This window comes from Lethenteron reissneri, chromosome 42 (genome assembly GCF_015708825.2).
Source record: "Lethenteron reissneri isolate LAM-NWPU_2019-01 chromosome 42, ASM1570882v1, whole genome shotgun sequence".
Taxonomy (NCBI): Eukaryota; Metazoa; Chordata; class Hyperoartia; order Petromyzontiformes; family Petromyzontidae; genus Lethenteron; species Lethenteron reissneri.
This window is the reverse complement of record NC_083820.1, coordinates 6,545,431-6,561,740: the sequence shown is the minus strand read 5'-3', so window position 1 is coordinate 6,561,740 and position 16,310 is coordinate 6,545,431. Positions and strand designations below refer to the sequence as shown.

Here is a 16,310-nt window from a genome sequence, read left to right as displayed (position 1 = left end):
TAAAACTGCACGCTGTAAATTAAGGTACAATATCACACGTCATAAATTCATTAAAAAAAACCTTCACTCGGATTTCTTTAAGCATTCACGGCAACACAAAGAACACATTAAAAAAGTGATTGTAAAAAATATACAAAATACATTCACCACGTGTCACGAGTGGCCCTCTCATACTCGCAGTTTTTCAGCTTCAAATCCAACCATTAAAATAAAGTCCAAAGCCATGCCTCCAGATCCATTTTAGATTAAGAGAACTAAGCAAGTTTATTGCAACCAATAGGACTAATCATTGCATAGAAAAAGGTTACAAACTTACTTATTTCTCAAATGCTGCAAAGCTCTGACCGACCGCAGGGTTGGTGGGCAATATAATTTTACAACTATTATAAACGGTTTCACTTGAAAGTGTTTGTCACGGTCTTTCACGTAAAAGGCCGAGTGGGGCGAGCCAAAGCAGAACAAGGGTCGGTCAACCTGGCAAGCCAGAGATGCAGGCTGTAGATGGAAAACTGCCCGTCTCAGACACACACGCGTATAAGGCACATGGCAAAAGGAATGTCAGAAGTCGACTCTACAACATTAAACACAGCATTCCCTCGCTATTCACGAATGTTGTCCGTGACTTTGGGCTATCCGTTGAATCGCATCTGGAACGCTGCACGACTGCATCGAGACAAAGTGATGAGATCAAGTGACCGAGGAAGAATGTGATAAAGTGACGAGATTGATTATTTAAGGTCATTAATTAAAATGATAGGTTTTCATTCTCCGCCACATTTGCTATTCACCAGCATCTCCGGAACGGTTCAGAGAGGGAATACTATTCAATAAGCAAAAAACTAACAGATTAAAATGACTAATCCGTTATTCTGAGCCATGGTGTGGACATTAACAATAAAACAATTGGCGATATTTAATGGTTAAAATGGGGCTTTATAGTTGTTACTGTTGCAGTAACTACGTGGGAGGCACTGGGCCATTCACAGCATCTTGATCACATAAATATTCGTTTAAATGTGGACTATGGGATTAAAATTTGCGTTCAAATTGTAAACAAGACCTTGGGAAAATTAAGCTGCGCGTGTGACCCCTCTCGATCGACAGAAACCAGATGATCCAGATTAACCAAAAACTCAGAAGAAAAACCTTTACAAACACTAACTAGGCATATACAAACGTTCAAGTTTACACCGTACATGCGAATACGATTGCAGGCTTATATACATAAAGCATTAATGCACGTGTCATCCTTATCCTAAGCACATCGGGTGACGCTCGCTGCGATTTACATAGGGATTGCCAAAACAGTGCTGTATACACGCACATCAGTTCCAATGCTGGTCAGTCTTCATTGCTACAGACAGGGCGCAGAATGTCAACTCCCTTCAGAACGTCACCCTTTGAACATTTGTAACATCGTGTGCAGTGTCACTCGCTTTGTCCACAGTGTCCGCAGCCTGTATACTGTGACAGCAGCTGGCTCTTAAGGAGATTATCGCCAGCTACCGCTGGGTAATCACGACAACTGCTTTGCACGACCGTGATTAACACCGTGCCAAGCGGGTGGCCACCGTTAAGTTTCTTAACCTCATAACATCTCATCAACTGCCGCCAACCCACCAACTGGCCTTGAGGCAATGACAGAGAACACTTCAACGACTGCAATCAACAAATTCTTCCTAATAAAGTGACGGTATTCAGTGGCAAGATGGCAAACGTTCCCAATGTTCCTCCGTGCTCGAAGGAGACACGCCGGAAACGACAGCCATGTTAGCACCGTTCCATTCCGCGTAACGCTTCGCGCAAAGGCGCCGTTTGTCGATCGCGATCGTGGTCGTGCAGTATTTGTCATCCCGCGAGCATCAGCAATACAGCGCCGACAGATGTGCAGTCTATTTTCCAGTGCAAACGAGGCGCCAGCTGCCCAACGCATTCGCGACGACACGGCCAACTTCCCCTCCGCACGTCGGCGCCAGGAATTCTTCAGCGATGCGCTTTAAAATCCGACTCCATCCCGAGCCACGCGATGGGAGCAGGAGAGACACGGGCGCGTGCGTACACACGCAGCCTGCGATTCACATTATATTCACGTTCGTTAGACCACAAGGCCTCGTTTCTTCTTCTTCCTGAAAATGCCACCTTCTGAACCTATTTGGCGAAAGGAGGTGACCATCTCATAGGTCGAATCGAAATTCATGAGCCCTTGGCATTCACTTCATTTAACCGCGTTTGCCATCATAATCTGATATGTACAGCATATAATGCATAGCACAGGTAAGTTAACACATTGTATGAAAAAGCAGTGAGGCCGAGCATTCGCATTGCCTTGAGCCAGAGTGATGGAGGGGTGCAGGTATAATTATTTGTTTAAATGACATGTCAGTGGTTATTACGAAGGACAGCCGTGGGCCGGCTAGGAAGGGCAAATTCCTAAGCTTCTAACAACTCACATAGCCGCCTTTAAAATTGCCGCACCGACACTCGCATTATAATGGTGAAGGCACAGTGTACAAGAAACGATCCATGTTACCTTGAGCGAATCGAAAACATAACTGCATAACCGATTTGCATGCTTAAACTTACATCGGGAGCCAGAAAGGGGAGCACGGGGATGAGAGAACATATGCCAAGCTAATGACATTAGCCAAACTATTGAGAATGTGGACTTGAGCAGGCTTGACACTTTGCTCAAAAGGATAATGAACAATGGTCAAGAATAGGAATGTATTAACAACCAAGAAATAGGAAAAGGGTCCGAGGGAGATAACCTTGGAGGAGATGGAGCAATGAAACCAGTCCATGATCACGTACTGGTTGGATTTTTGCATCGCAATAATAACGAGATGACGCATTCATACCTCTTAGGTTATTTGTGGAAGTTTGTAATATTATCAACGTGCCATTTGTGTTTCCTCAAGTCCAATTCATTGATAAAGACTGCGTTTATGAGGAGGATGCACTAATTTCATGGTTGTAGCATTTTTCCATTCCAACCGTTGTTGGCATATCCAAGATCCATTGTTTCCTGAACTAAGACTTTGGGCATATTAACCTTTTCAAACGTTGAATATAGATGCCCAAATACCCACTTAGGCATGGGGGGTTCTCTCATCATCCGGTTGACCCAAAAAAATAATTTACAATTTTTCTCCCATAACTTCGCTAAAAAAAGTTAAATGAAGGTTTCGTCCTCCTAAAATAAGCACCAGGATATAGAAGAACCCCTGTTTTCATCAGATCTCCGCCAGGTACTATTTGGTGCAGTTGTCAAGCAAATGTTTCACTACAGTACCCCAATAAACTAGTTTTTTGTGCCACTCAATGGTGACTCCCTTGGAGGTAGCTGGGATGGTTGTAGTATTGCAGCCGGTATTACTGATTGTGGATTTGAAACGGAAGTTCCAACCACCCAATGATTAAACTGGACTCTCATGTGCAGCCAGCCGATGGGTCTCAGCCAGCCACCAATGACTGCACGAAAACCATCATTATATTTGGCTTTTCACGTAATTTTCCAAATTTCCAGCTCTGAGAATTAAACATTTCGGTTTGATCGGCATACGATGAACATCTCTACAGCAGAACGTGCGATAAAGAAGTGTTGTGCGTGCTGGTTGTGTGGCGAGATCATCAATTGAAGGGATCTCACAAGCAGCTGGATCCTATGTTCTTTCATTTCTAAATGTAAAACTCATTCCTTTAGGACTGCTTTTTGTATTTAGTTAGTCGTCCTTCCCCAATGGTTGGCTACGTACGGTGCGAAAGAAGTTCAACATACATACATACATAGGCACTGCTCTGAATAACGAATGGATACTCCGTCACATGACATTGCACCACAATTTGCAATAAAACTGGGAACACTAAAAAATATATACAACAAAACTAATGTAGCTTACTCAGGTCACACTAGCAATAGAGACATTCATCTCAATCTCTCACCTAGTCCTCGATAAAAGTAGTCAATGACCTAGTTGAGAGGCCAACAATACCAAGGCGACGCAGGCACCGAATCCATAGACCTAACCTGGTCGACTTCAGGTGTCCACAGGCGTTTCCAGGTTGGGGGGCGGTGGGGGGGGGGGCGTGGTGGCGGTGGCTGGGGTTGTGACCATAGCCGGTGTGGCGCATTCAAACATCTCTCGGTGGAAGAAATAAAACGGTCGAGTTGGCAGCTCTACTCCTCCCCACCACCACCAACCCCAGGCCCTGTGTCACAGCCGCCTTAGGTTGCGCTTGCTCTGCTTGGTGCCGGGCAGCGCCTCCATCGGCCCCCGGCGAGCCGTCTGCGCGGGACTGCACGGGCGTGCCCCGTGCCACAGGCACTGGCAGATTGCGCAGAAGTCGTACGCGCACGACTCCCGCGTGCACACCGCCCGCTCCTCCGCGCAGCGCAAGCGCGCCGGAGACTGGCAGCGCGGGCACTTGCGCAGCAACTCGTCGCTGTTGAGCGTGCGGCCCACCTGTGGCGGTGGACAATGAGAAAAGGGCGTGATGACAAAGCATTTAAGGGATATATTATCGTATCTGAAGTGGAGGCACCTAGTTTCTACTTCTACTGACAGAATTTAACATCAAGCATTCGAGTTAAAATAAATTAAGGTGAATTGACAGTAATATTTCATGCTTTTACACAAGTATGTGTGGTTAATGCAGGCTTGATGCCTTGCAGTAGGTATCTATTTGAACATCCTAACACCTGTTTTATTGTCAGAATAGGGGAAAAGCTTATTCGTATTTTTTCATCACATAACAGAATCACTATAAGTGTCTCCATACCGCCATGAAGCGCTCGTGCTGGCTGCTTGCTCTGCTGCTCGCTGCCTGCCTATTCGTGGGCGATGGTGTCGCGAGGCTTTGACCGGACGGTGCCAAGGGACTGCCCCTGGGCACTGTCGCCGCGTTCACGCCTATGCACTGCACCGCCGACAGCACGGGCCGCACCGCCTGGTGCCAACGTGTGCCGGCCACGTCCTCGCCCGCCGACGGGTTGAGCTCGTTCTCCTGGGGAGGGAAGAGTGACAACGAGGTTACGCTCAAGCAACCCACAACGAAAGTCTCCACTGCTGCCCCACTGCAATAGATTTCAGTGGATGGATCATGGGCTGAATATGGTCATTGGCTAATTGTCATGTGACCTTTTCCCGACTTTGACATCTCCAGGATAAATGAAGATTCCTAATGTGTGCTTTAAGTAGAATGGGTTTAGTGCCACCTATGGAGCACTGTGCATGGCTACAGCTGACATCACATTGCATTCAGATTTTGCCGTGTTGTGCCGTGTTGTACTGCGTTGTTATAACACGGTTCTGAGAATTGATTACTTTCAATTCACATCAATAAGTGTAAAATCAGCTCAAGCCTCACGGAAATGACGCGACTTCTGCGTGGCCGCACACTAAGCAGCTGGAGTCATTGACGCTCACTGCCCCCATACGTACCTTGTGCCAGATCACGGGCACTGATTTGGGAGTCTCCTCCTCTGGCAAGAGCCTCAGCGCCCGCTCCCGGTCCACGACAGCGCGCCACACTGCGCTCACTTTGCGCAACCTGCCGCAAAACACATACCACTTAGCCACGTGTGCCTTTCACCTGTCCCTACAACAGAGTTAGTAGTCCCGAGTTGTGAGACTTTATTGGGCAAATAAATAGCAATATTGCTATTAGAAGTGGTGAAGCAGTAGCACAGGAGTAAGCACACTACACAATGAACCTGGCAGCAGATAACATACGTGAGAATCGATATCTCAAGCAGTCCTGGGGACCCTTCACCAACCGGCACTGACCAGTGTGGTAAATTCTAGATTTGAAGCTTTCGTGACTGCAAGGATTCATACTCTTAGTTTTTTCGGTAAAGTCACGTAGGTAAAACAATGAAATTAAAATTAATAAAAAAATAAAAATCACGACGTTTCGGAGGCAACACAAGTCTCCGTCATCAGGTGGGACCGTCACAGCCAGATTTGCTGTATTGATACAGCAAATCTTGCAGCCCATGTATTGATACAGCAAATCTGGCTGTGACGGTCCCACCTGATGACACAGTGTGGTAAAGTATGGTAAATTAACTGCTATGACCATAGAGAAGGGGAGGGGGGAGCGAGTCTAAATAGATAATTTCCTCTTGTGGCCAGAGCAGCCTCCCGTGGTCCCCACCAATTGCTTACCTGTCATGGTCCGCCGCCGACAGGTACCCAAGCAGCTGGCACACCACGCGCTTGAGGCCCTTCTCCTCCAGCGCGGCGATTATGTCGAGAGACTTGCAGCCCATCTTACGTCCAATGAGTTGCTTGAGCGAGGGGCTCTCCCTCAGGGCGACGGGCACGGATGCGAGCGCCTGCTTCATCACGTCATTGAGCTGCGCGGGGCTGCCGTTGGAAAGAAACGGGAGAACCAATCAGCACGCGCGAACGTTCAAACCACGTGGCACGTTCCAATGCGATTGTTCGGCGAGCAACCACCATAAGGACGCCAGTGCCAGTCACCGCTTGGTTGGTTGTATGCGTTTTTGCGAGACTAAACCTGCAAGTGGATTTTATAGTTTAATAGTACACACCAAAAATGTGAGGAATCATCACTAAAGCAGAGCCAACGATGCTTACTGCTGCTGCCTTATGCCTCAGGGGCCTGATGTAGACGACTATTTTTTTAGCGTTTATGTCTTTCACGTGTAAGTTCTCTTAATCTGGTTTCCAAATCCCACATTTAAATCAAATAGTCCAGCAGAATTTAAATGCTTTGAGAATGAAATATGGTTATTGTAAAGCCCTCTGGATGCTATCCAAACTAAACAGTCGAGCACACCTGCTTGTTAAAGCACACTAAACACAAGACAGATATTTTTTTTGCATGACCACCCTCGACCCGCAGCAGTGAATATTTGCAGGGTTAATAAAGGACGCTCCATATAAAACATAGATTGCTTTATTTAGTTGGCATTTCCACAGCCATGGTGATCTGCTGAATATCACAAATCATGTTTCACGATCTGATTATTTTCTCTTTTTACACGCTTTTATTTAACTCACACTGTCTGTTGTATCCTCAACTCTGTCTGTTGTCGCATCCTCAAATCTTGTAACTCAATTTTACCCCACTTCCCAATGTATCGACTGCAAACTTGGTATACGTATGTCATACTGATGACAATACTATATTCTATCATAAAAAATTTGTTATATTTTTTTTAAACAATCTTTTTTATATCTTATGTTTCGGCTTGGGTCTAATTGTCCACAATCAACTCACGTTGGCTGTAAATCACCAGTCCCTTACGTTATGGCAAGCTTCGGGGCCACTTCCTGGAGTCGTGGAGTTCTGCCATTACTTGTACGGTACATTTCATTAAAGCGTGTTTAAAAAAAATATTACTTATCGTCTTGCTTTAACTACCTCGTTTGGATTGCTTCAGACTTTTTTAGTATAATTATGTTCGCTCCGCTAGCCTCAGTGTAACAGCAGAAAATCTTTTGTGTTGAATGTAAAGGGTCAATCCTAAAAGGTAGGATTCAATTCACGTATTTTTAGCATAAAAAATATATATCTATTTTAGGCGGTGACTGGGTGGCTCAGGTCAGAACTTGGAGCTGGAACTGCTGAGATCATGGGGTTGTAGTCCAGCCAGCAGCCTGTTATAAAACTGGGATCTCAAGGGCAGAGAGTTCCTGATCTTGGTGGAAGAACCAAAGACTGAACAAAAAGACAGCATAAAATTTGGTTGTTCACTAAATTTGACAATTCCAAGCACTGAGAATTCAAAATATTTTCAGTGATAGCACAGGTGGGAAAGTGCTGCCCCCAACTATGTGGACCAGAGGTAACTTTGTGGTATCTGATTCCGTGAGCTATTCTTTCACACAAAGAGGTGCATTGCTCAGAAAGTTACCAATGGATTATGTCTTATGACATGCCAAAAATTGCTGAATTGAGATAAAATAAGAAAATTAAAAATACTATGAAAAAATATCGATCTTAATAGATGAAATGTGCTTAGAGTGGCCTCTCAAGAACACCCTGAAACAACATTAACAGCACCGGAGAGTCACGATGCCCTATGGGTACCTGTGCCTCCACGCTGACGTCGATGCTCGATCCGAAGCCCCCACAGGCGTGGTCTCCTGCAGGCCCTGACGGAACCGCCACGCCACTTCCTGCTGCAGCCTCAGGGCGGGCGTGAGCACCGCATCGGCGCTCACCATCCCAGCGGGCGGTGGCGTGGCATCACGCGACACGCACGGGGGCGGCGTGTGCACGGCGGCGTTTCTCAAGGCACCTTTGACGCCATCTCTCGCTGTGACCATCCTCTGCTGGCTGCGCGTGTTCACCACTCGATGGCAGCTCGGTGAGCCGGACACCGCCGCCGCCGCCTCCTTCGCGTGCCGCGCCACCTGTACGTTGGCCCGGCCGTCATCGACGTCCGACTGGGAGCCGGCCTCGCGGATGGTAGAGAGGCGCTGCAAGCGGCCGAGTCTGCGGCTACGTTGCCACAGGTCCGGCGTCAGGTCGTCGCCCGAGCTGTCCAGGCTGCGCTCATCCGCGTCGCTGCCGCCCTCCGTAACGATGCAGCGCCTTTCCGAGAAAACGCAGCGAAAGCTGCTGTCGTCGTCCACCACAGGAGAACATGGCACCGCGTCCTTGTCGCCCAGTAAGGGAGAGCACCACAAGCCGCTGGGGGATGACAGGTCCAGGTTGAACGTGCGCGTGAGCGCCGTCACTGGCGTGCGGAACACGGAACTGGCGCCGCGCTCGCGGCCCCTGCGGTTTGGCTGCGGCGTCTTCAGGAATCGCGGCGAGAGCGACGTCGAGGCGCGGGCACCATCCAGACAGTCGCGGCCGCTCGTGTCGCCGTCGTCGTAGTCGAGGATGGAGGAGTTCGGCGTGAGTCCGATTCCAGAGTCTCGTTTCTCCGTAGTTGGCGAGAACAAGCTGGCGTTGGGGAGGGCAACATGGCCGGACACATCCAGTCGCCGCGTGTCCACGGTACCACCACATTCTGTCCCCTTGCCCACGCCGCTGTCGACGGCCTCTGCCTTTTTGCCCAAAAGTTCATCCAGGGTGTTACGCTCCCCTGCAGCAAAGTTATGTCGGCGGGATTTCGCCGAATCCGCAGAGTCCTCGTCTCGCTTCCAGCTGCTCGTCACAGCCGGCAGGAAGGGAGAGTCGTCCAAGTCCATGGATGTTTGGGACCACGCCACCACGCTCGCGTCTGATCCCGGGCAACTTCTGACAGAGCTGCCCGGAGCATCCAACCCCTCGTCGCCTGCCTCACGGGACACCTTGCTGTCGTTAGTGACGCTGGAGCCCAGGCCCGAGTCCTCGTGCACCGCCGTACGGTCCAGCGCACGCCTCTCATCGTCACAGAAGCCCTCCTCGTCCTCAAGGCCACTCGGGTCCGTGTGGCTGCATGTATCGCTGTAGGTCCTGTCGGGCTTGATGCCATCATCCCTGTTGTGGCGCGGGACCGCTTTTGAGTGCTGAGGCCGCCGCGTCTTGGCCACGGGGAGCTGCGTCACGGCCCTGGGGCTCACGCTGGACTCGCGCTTCCCTCCACGGGTCAGTGCCGGCGAAGAGTTGCACGGCTGGGGACGTGGTGGGGGGGCCCGCTGGGCCAGCCCAATCAGCCACTCTGGCCTCGATGACATTCTGGAGCACCCTCTAGTCCACGTTGCCTGAACAAAAATACAAGAGGCAACAAATGAGCTCGGGTTAACAAATGCGTAGCCATGTGAAAAAGTCAAATGCTTTTTAATCTGCTGTTCAGATTTACCCAACACTCAAACCAGGAGGAATTTTTTTTATTTTCAAGTTCAAGTTCATTTATTAGGTATAGCCCTGTGAGCCATTCGGCTCTTGAATCGGGTGCAACCGCAACAAACAAAAAACATATTAAAGTGAATATGTAACTGAGTGCAAACAGAAAATCCAAGAAAAGACAGCAAAATATTGCAGAAAAAAAACTTTACCCTGCAAATATATATTACTGCACAATAAACCGGTCTTAATATAATGCAGGCAGATCTAACGGTGCATGAGCAAAGCCCCAAAGCCCCACCGCTGTACGTTCAGATCGTGCAGAGTGAATTGCGATGGCGTTGCTAACCCATAGCAACACCGCCGCTACAGACTTACGCCACGGGGTTTATTTTTGGCGCCTCAAATTTCAAATTCGGCGCCTTTGGGACGCGGGGGCTTGCCCGCGCAACGAGCACGATTACATTTTCTACAACAGACAAGGGTCCAACCAAGCCCCTACCAGGCTACAATTCGCACTTTCTAGTGCACATAAGCCGATTGGGCCAAGCGTCTCGGAGCGAGCGAGCCGACTCCGGTAGCCAATCGTAACGCTGAGACGAGCAGCGGCTGAGTCAGAGTGAACTATCTTCTTGGTTTCGATTTAAAGCTTTCGTGACTGCAGGGATTCATCTTCTTGGTTCTTTCGGTAAAGTCACGTTAACCCTACCTCCTCCCTTTGTTGCTGCTAATCCTACATAATGCACGGGCATAATATGACTTTGAGACCCCCCCCCCCCCCCTTCTTCTTGGTTCTTTCGGTAAAGTCACGTAGAAGGGAAATAATGAAATAATAAAAATGAAACAATAAAATGCAATTCTCACGACGTTTCGGCCACAACGCAAGCAGCCATCCTTCAGGTGAAGAACAGGGCTGTCGGAAAGACAGCGTCCGATTTTTTTTATTAAATAGTATTTTCATTATTTTATTATTTCCCTTCTACGTGACTTTACCGAAATAACCAAGGAGATGAATCCCTGCAGTCACGAAAGCTTTAAATCAGAGTGAACTACTTCAACTGCAATAGATTTACTCTGCTTAGGCTTGATGATCAGTGCTGCGGAATACATTTCGCAGATCAGCTGCCAATGCGGTAATTTATTATTCTCGGATTTAAATGTCCTACGTGCTAATTAACTTACACGTCCATAATAGAAGTTTTTTTTAGGTTAAATCACGTAAATGTATATTTATATAACTGCGGGGCCCAAGCCATATTTATATGTTTACGCGATCTAACCTCCATCATAGATGATGTTGGTCGCGAAAGCATACGTGTTAAACTAACTTACACGTGGTACCGATATCGGAGACCCCATTAATTTAATGCAACCATCAGCACAGAATGAAGCACGTCAATAATGATGATAATTGGCGTGGTGGTGTTAGGGTTTGTATATTAATTGCTCCAGGACGTGTTAAACAAGCCACATCACCATGCTCTTGTAAACCGTTCAGGATTACAATATTACACGCGTTATGTACCAAACAGGGTCGACGCATTTATGAATGCCACAATAATTTCCAATAATCTTCCTTCTTAACGAGCGATTTAATAGTGATTTTGGTCAAGAGCTGACTATTAAGCTTGTTGTGATTGGTGGGAAAAATTCAGTGATGTTTTCACAATGTTTCTCTTATTTCAGTGGGGAGTTCATAAACGCATCATCCTATATTTTAGCCTATTCGTCTTTCAATCTGTTGGGGGTTCTTTAATTTGCAAAGAGGCTTCTTATGATGCTTTCAATCGAAATGAATAAATGCTGGCGCTTACACTGCGACGATTACATCACGATAATTACATCATAAATGACGACAATGTAATCCACAAATCAATCAGGTACAAGTGATGTAAACATTGTACAATCATTTTGATTTAAAGCTTTCGTGACTGCAGGGATTCATCTTCTTGGTTCTTTCGGTAAAGTCACGTAGAAGGGAAACAATAAAATAATATAAATATAAAACAAGATAAATGTTCTTTCTGTGGATTTCACACCTGATGATGATTGCTTGTGTTGCAGTCGAAACGTCGTGAGAATTTTTATTGTTTTATATTTATATCATTTTATTATTTCCCTTCTACGTGACTTTACCGAAAGAACCAAGAATATGATGTAAACATTGTACAATCAACTGAGTTCATTGTAAGGTGAATAATGTTGTGTACTAAGAAGCCGACAACCCTAGTTGGATACCCGGAGAGGGATGATACCTTAAACCTGGTCTCTCAACCCCCCCCAGCCGCCCTCATTGACCCCCGTGATTAACAAACAATACTTCATGATCTACGTATGATTATTATATTATTTGTGGTTTATACACACGTAATGTAGAGTAAATGAGATATACTTTGCTGGTTAATGTTTACTTTAAAACGCATGTATCGACTGTAGTTAATCACGCTACAGCATCCATGTGATAACGTTTAGCAGTATAATATATACGTGGAGACCAACCCATTCTCCGATACCTAACAATGAATAAGTTTGATAAACTTTGATTATAATTATAGATTGTGTACAGTGCAAATGGCGCGCACCACGTACAGTACAACGTGTACTGTATTAGTGTACGTACTCACTTTGTCCTGTAAGAGTTTAACACACAACTTATTGACCGTAATAACGATAGTAAGTAAGACTAATTAACAAACACATGATTATGTATATTATTTATGTACAATACATTTGAGTCTGTACTACACGTGGATCGCATTGTACAAACCCAGGACATTCATCATCATTCATAAACAGTATACATCACGTAAAGTATATATTTATAAGCATCATCCCTTTAACAAGTTAACGTGAATAAACCGATGCAAGGTTTGTTCTAAGGTAACGATACCGACTAAAACATATTGTTAACAAACGCGGACCGGCTCGCGTTCTGAGGTAAATCTTCAGTAATTTTATATTTAGTTTGAAAAAAAAACAACGTTGTCTTACCTCGTCAAATCACACGGTGTAAGAAAAAACAACTTGTGTTAAAAGTCCACTTTTGCTCCGGTGAATTAGTAGAACAAGATTTTAAAACATTTTCTAGACGGCGCCGCTAAAGAAAAAAAACCTCGGCGCCCTTTGCCGCGCTCCGTTCCAAACAGCGCCTCGCAGCTTCCGTTAAATTTCAAATTCCGTATCCAGAGCGCGCGATTGGTCGAGGCTTCGCGCCAGTGGACCAATGGGATCGCACACACGCGCACCTCGACCACGCCCTCTTTTAACATTTATTTGCCACGTTGGGAGGAGAGAGAGGGGGAGAGGTGGGTAGGGGAGGGGGTGCGAGAGGAGGTGGGTAGGGGAGGGGGTGCGAGGGGAGGTGGGTAGGGGAGGGGGTGGGGGGAGGGAGGGGGAGGGGAGGGGGTGGGAGGGGGGAGGGAGGTGGGTAGGGGGAGGGAGGGGAGGTGGGTAGGGGAGGGGGTGGGTGGGAGGGAGGGGGAGGGGAGGTGGGTAGGGGAGGGGGTGGGAGGGAGGGGGAGGGGAGGGGAGGGGGTGGGAGGGGAGGTGGATCGGGGAGGGGGTGGGAGGATGTGGGAGGGATGGGGGAGGTCAACCACACATTTTGTTTTTTTCGGTAAAGTTACGTAGGTAAAAAATTAAGGACGCTTGTGTTGCGCCCGAAACGTCGTGATTTAATTTATTAAAAAATGTTTTACCTACGTGACTTTACCGAAAAAACCAAAGAGTATGAATCCTTGTAGTCACGAAAATTTCAAATCTAGAGGTCAACCACGTTATGTATTTTTCGATTTAAAGCTTTCGTGACTGCATGGATTCATATTCTTGGTTCTTTCGGTAAAGTCACGTAGAGGGGAAATAATAAAATAATAAAATTTTATTCTCACGACGTTTCGATTGCAACACAAGCAAACATCATCAGGTGTGAAACCCAAAGCAAGAATTTTCTTGAAAAAGTGGCGTTTTTTTTCTTGCTGTGGTTTTCACATCTGATGATGATTGCTTGTGTTGCAATCGAAACGTCGTGAGAATTTTATTGGTTTTATTATTATTGTATTATTTCCCTTCCACGTTATGTATGCCGAGGATCTGGTAATTGCCGCTCACTCAGAGGAGGAGTTGGAGGCGCTGCTGCTGAACCTGGAGGGTGCTACTAAGAGGTGGGGCCTTACCATCAGCCCCACCAAAACTTAGCACCTGCCTGGGTATTTTGTACCATCGGGCAACCCACCCACACAACTCCCAATCGGTGATGGGGCAGTTGTGGAGAGAGTGGAGAGTTTCCCATACCTGGGCAGTGTGCTCATGACCAGCTCCGGTTTGACAGCAGAGGTCTCATTCAGAATCAGTCGAGCAGCAATATATTTTCATCGGTGGCGTAACGCTGTGTGGAAGCTACCTGATCTGTCGCTCCGCAAGAAGCGTCAGGTCTTCTCGGCCACGGTCATTCCATCCCTTCTCTACGCTTGCGAAACGTGGACCCCCCTAATGGAGCATCTTCGCCGGTTAGAAACATTTAGGCTGGCCTGCCTACGATTCCATCCTGGGTTTAACCAGGCTGGATTGTGTAAGGAGCTCACAAATCCTAGAAAGATCTGGGCAAAGTCCCATCGGTGAGCTCTTCCGGCAGGCAAGGCTGTGTTGGCTGGGTCATGTAGCCCGCATGCCCAGCCACCGCATGCCTATTCAGCTTTTGTTCGGCCGGATCAAGGGGGCTAAACGGGCGTTGCACGGGCTAGAGAAGAGATGGAGTGATGTGGTACAGGAGGACGTGGAGCTGAGTGGACTTGCCGATGACTGGTACCAGTGGTGTCAAGATCGGCCTCAGTGGAGGAGGCTCGTGAAGGACGCTACTGGGCAGTTGGAGGCAGTCGCCCTCCAGCAACAACGGAGGGCGGAGCAGCGACGCTCACAACAACGAGCGGAGAGCCGGGTGGCTAAAACACAGCGAGTTGGCAGAGTGGGGGGCACAGGTGGTGCATCAGCCAGTCATCTCGGTCATCTCAGTCAGTCGACCCGTGGCACCTGCTGGGTCTGCCCCGTGATCTCCTGCCAGCGGGCGTTCGACACTTCACGTGGCCTCAACATGCACATGGCCTGGCACAAGCGTCGTGGTGACGTCACCGCCACTTAGTGGCGAATGGCGGTTGTTGTTTCAGGGAGGGAGGAGAGGGATGGGGGAGGAGAGGGTGGTAAGGGGGAGGGAGGAGAGGGAGGGAGGAGAGAGGGTGGGAGGGAGAGAGGAGATGGAGGGAGAAGGGAGGAGACAGGGAGGATGGGAGCAAGATCACGTGATTGGTTTTCAGCAGAACGTGACGATTTCACGTTTTGCGATTGATTCGATTTCGACGAATCTGATTGTTGAAATGTTTTCTTTAAAAATCTGTTCAGCGATAGCTTCGAGTGCGATTAGATTGCACAGTTGTAGAGATTACGTGTGCAATCTGTTTTGATGTGGATCTATCGTGGTGTGATAAAATATTCGTAGAGAGGCAAAGAAAATCGAAAATTATAAACTTTTTCTGGCATAGAATCGATGCATGTTTCATGATGTTAAACATCGCTTTTAACGCTTAAAACAAAGGGGATTTACTAAATTAACCACCACTGTTCTAGATTTGAAGCTTTCGTGACTGCAGGGATTCATATTCTTAGGTTTTTTTGGTAAAGTCACGTAGGTAAAACATTAATAAAAGTAAAATCGTGCTGTGACGGTTCCACCTGAAGACGGAAGCTTGTGTTGCCTCCGAAACGTCGTGATTTTTATTTTACTTTTATTAATTACATTTTTTACCTACGTGACTTTACCATAAAAAACCTAAGAATATAACCACCACTGCACACTTAATTGGTCTATTGATATACTTAAATCGATTATTAGGCGCATCCAACATGCATCGAAAAATTCGTGCATTATAAAAAGGGGCCGTCTATAAATGACGTCACGCACCTAGGGGGGGGGGGATCAGACATTTGTGACGATGTGTGACGAGGGGGGGGGGGTGAGAAATGTGACGTCACATCAAAATGCGCAACTTTAAAGAAATATAGACAACACGTTCTACTTAATTAAATAGACTTTTTAATAAATGTTTTCTCCTACAACATCAGAGTGCAGCGCCACATTAAATACGCACTACAATGACAATAGTTTAAAGCGATTTGAAGCATGTTTAATTTTTTTGGAGAGGGGGGGGGGCAGAGCTTTGTGACGTCATATTTGTGGGGGTCTGACTTTTTGTGACGCCGTGACGATGGGGGGGGGGGGGGGGGGTCCAAAATCGTCCAAAATCGCGTGACGTCATTTATGGACGGCCCCTTACCGATAGACCCAAATAATACACACAGACATGTTTGGCTCATTATAGTAGTAAATATTGTTCAAGCCATTTGTTTACCTTTTCTATACTACTTTGAACTCCTATCGTGGTTTGTTTGTTCTGACGTTCTGACCCATCCCTACTGGACATCTGCGAACAAGAGCTTTATAGCTCATCGGATTCCTCCAGTACAAATAAATAAATATTCCGATTTTGCATCGATCTGCAGTGTTCCACGCA

At 47.1% G+C, this 16,310-nt stretch overlaps 1 protein-coding gene across 1 annotated transcript; it reads right to left on the bottom strand.

The window, feature by feature from the left end:
* Positions 1 to 9,664, bottom strand: LOC133352861 (F-box only protein 43-like). The gene is made up of 5 exons (XM_061568827.1): positions 8,062 to 9,664; positions 6,168 to 6,368; positions 5,442 to 5,550; positions 4,780 to 5,004; positions 1 to 4,463 (listed from the first exon to the last, which is right to left on the bottom strand). Exons 1-5 carry the CDS (start codon positions 9,639 to 9,641, stop codon positions 4,215 to 4,217), a joined length of 2,364 nt encoding a protein of 787 aa, XP_061424811.1. The 5' UTR covers positions 9,642 to 9,664; the 3' UTR covers positions 1 to 4,214.
* Positions 9,665 to 16,310: the final 6,646 nt, after the last annotated feature.

Excerpts from the sequence above, each read along its gene's own strand:
- LOC133352861 (XM_061568827.1), bottom strand. The coding sequence starts at position 9,641 with ATGTCATCGAGGCCAGAGTGGCTGATTGGGCTGGCCCAGCGGGCCCCC. Across the intron at positions 6,369-8,061 it reads ACGTCAGCGTGGAGGCACAG|CCCCGCGCAGCTCAATGACG; the intron begins GTACCCATAGGG and ends TTCCAACGGCAG. Across the intron at positions 5,551-6,167 it reads TCGGCGGCGGACCATGACAG|GTTGCGCAAAGTGAGCGCAG; the intron begins GTAAGCAATTGG and ends GTTTTGCGGCAG.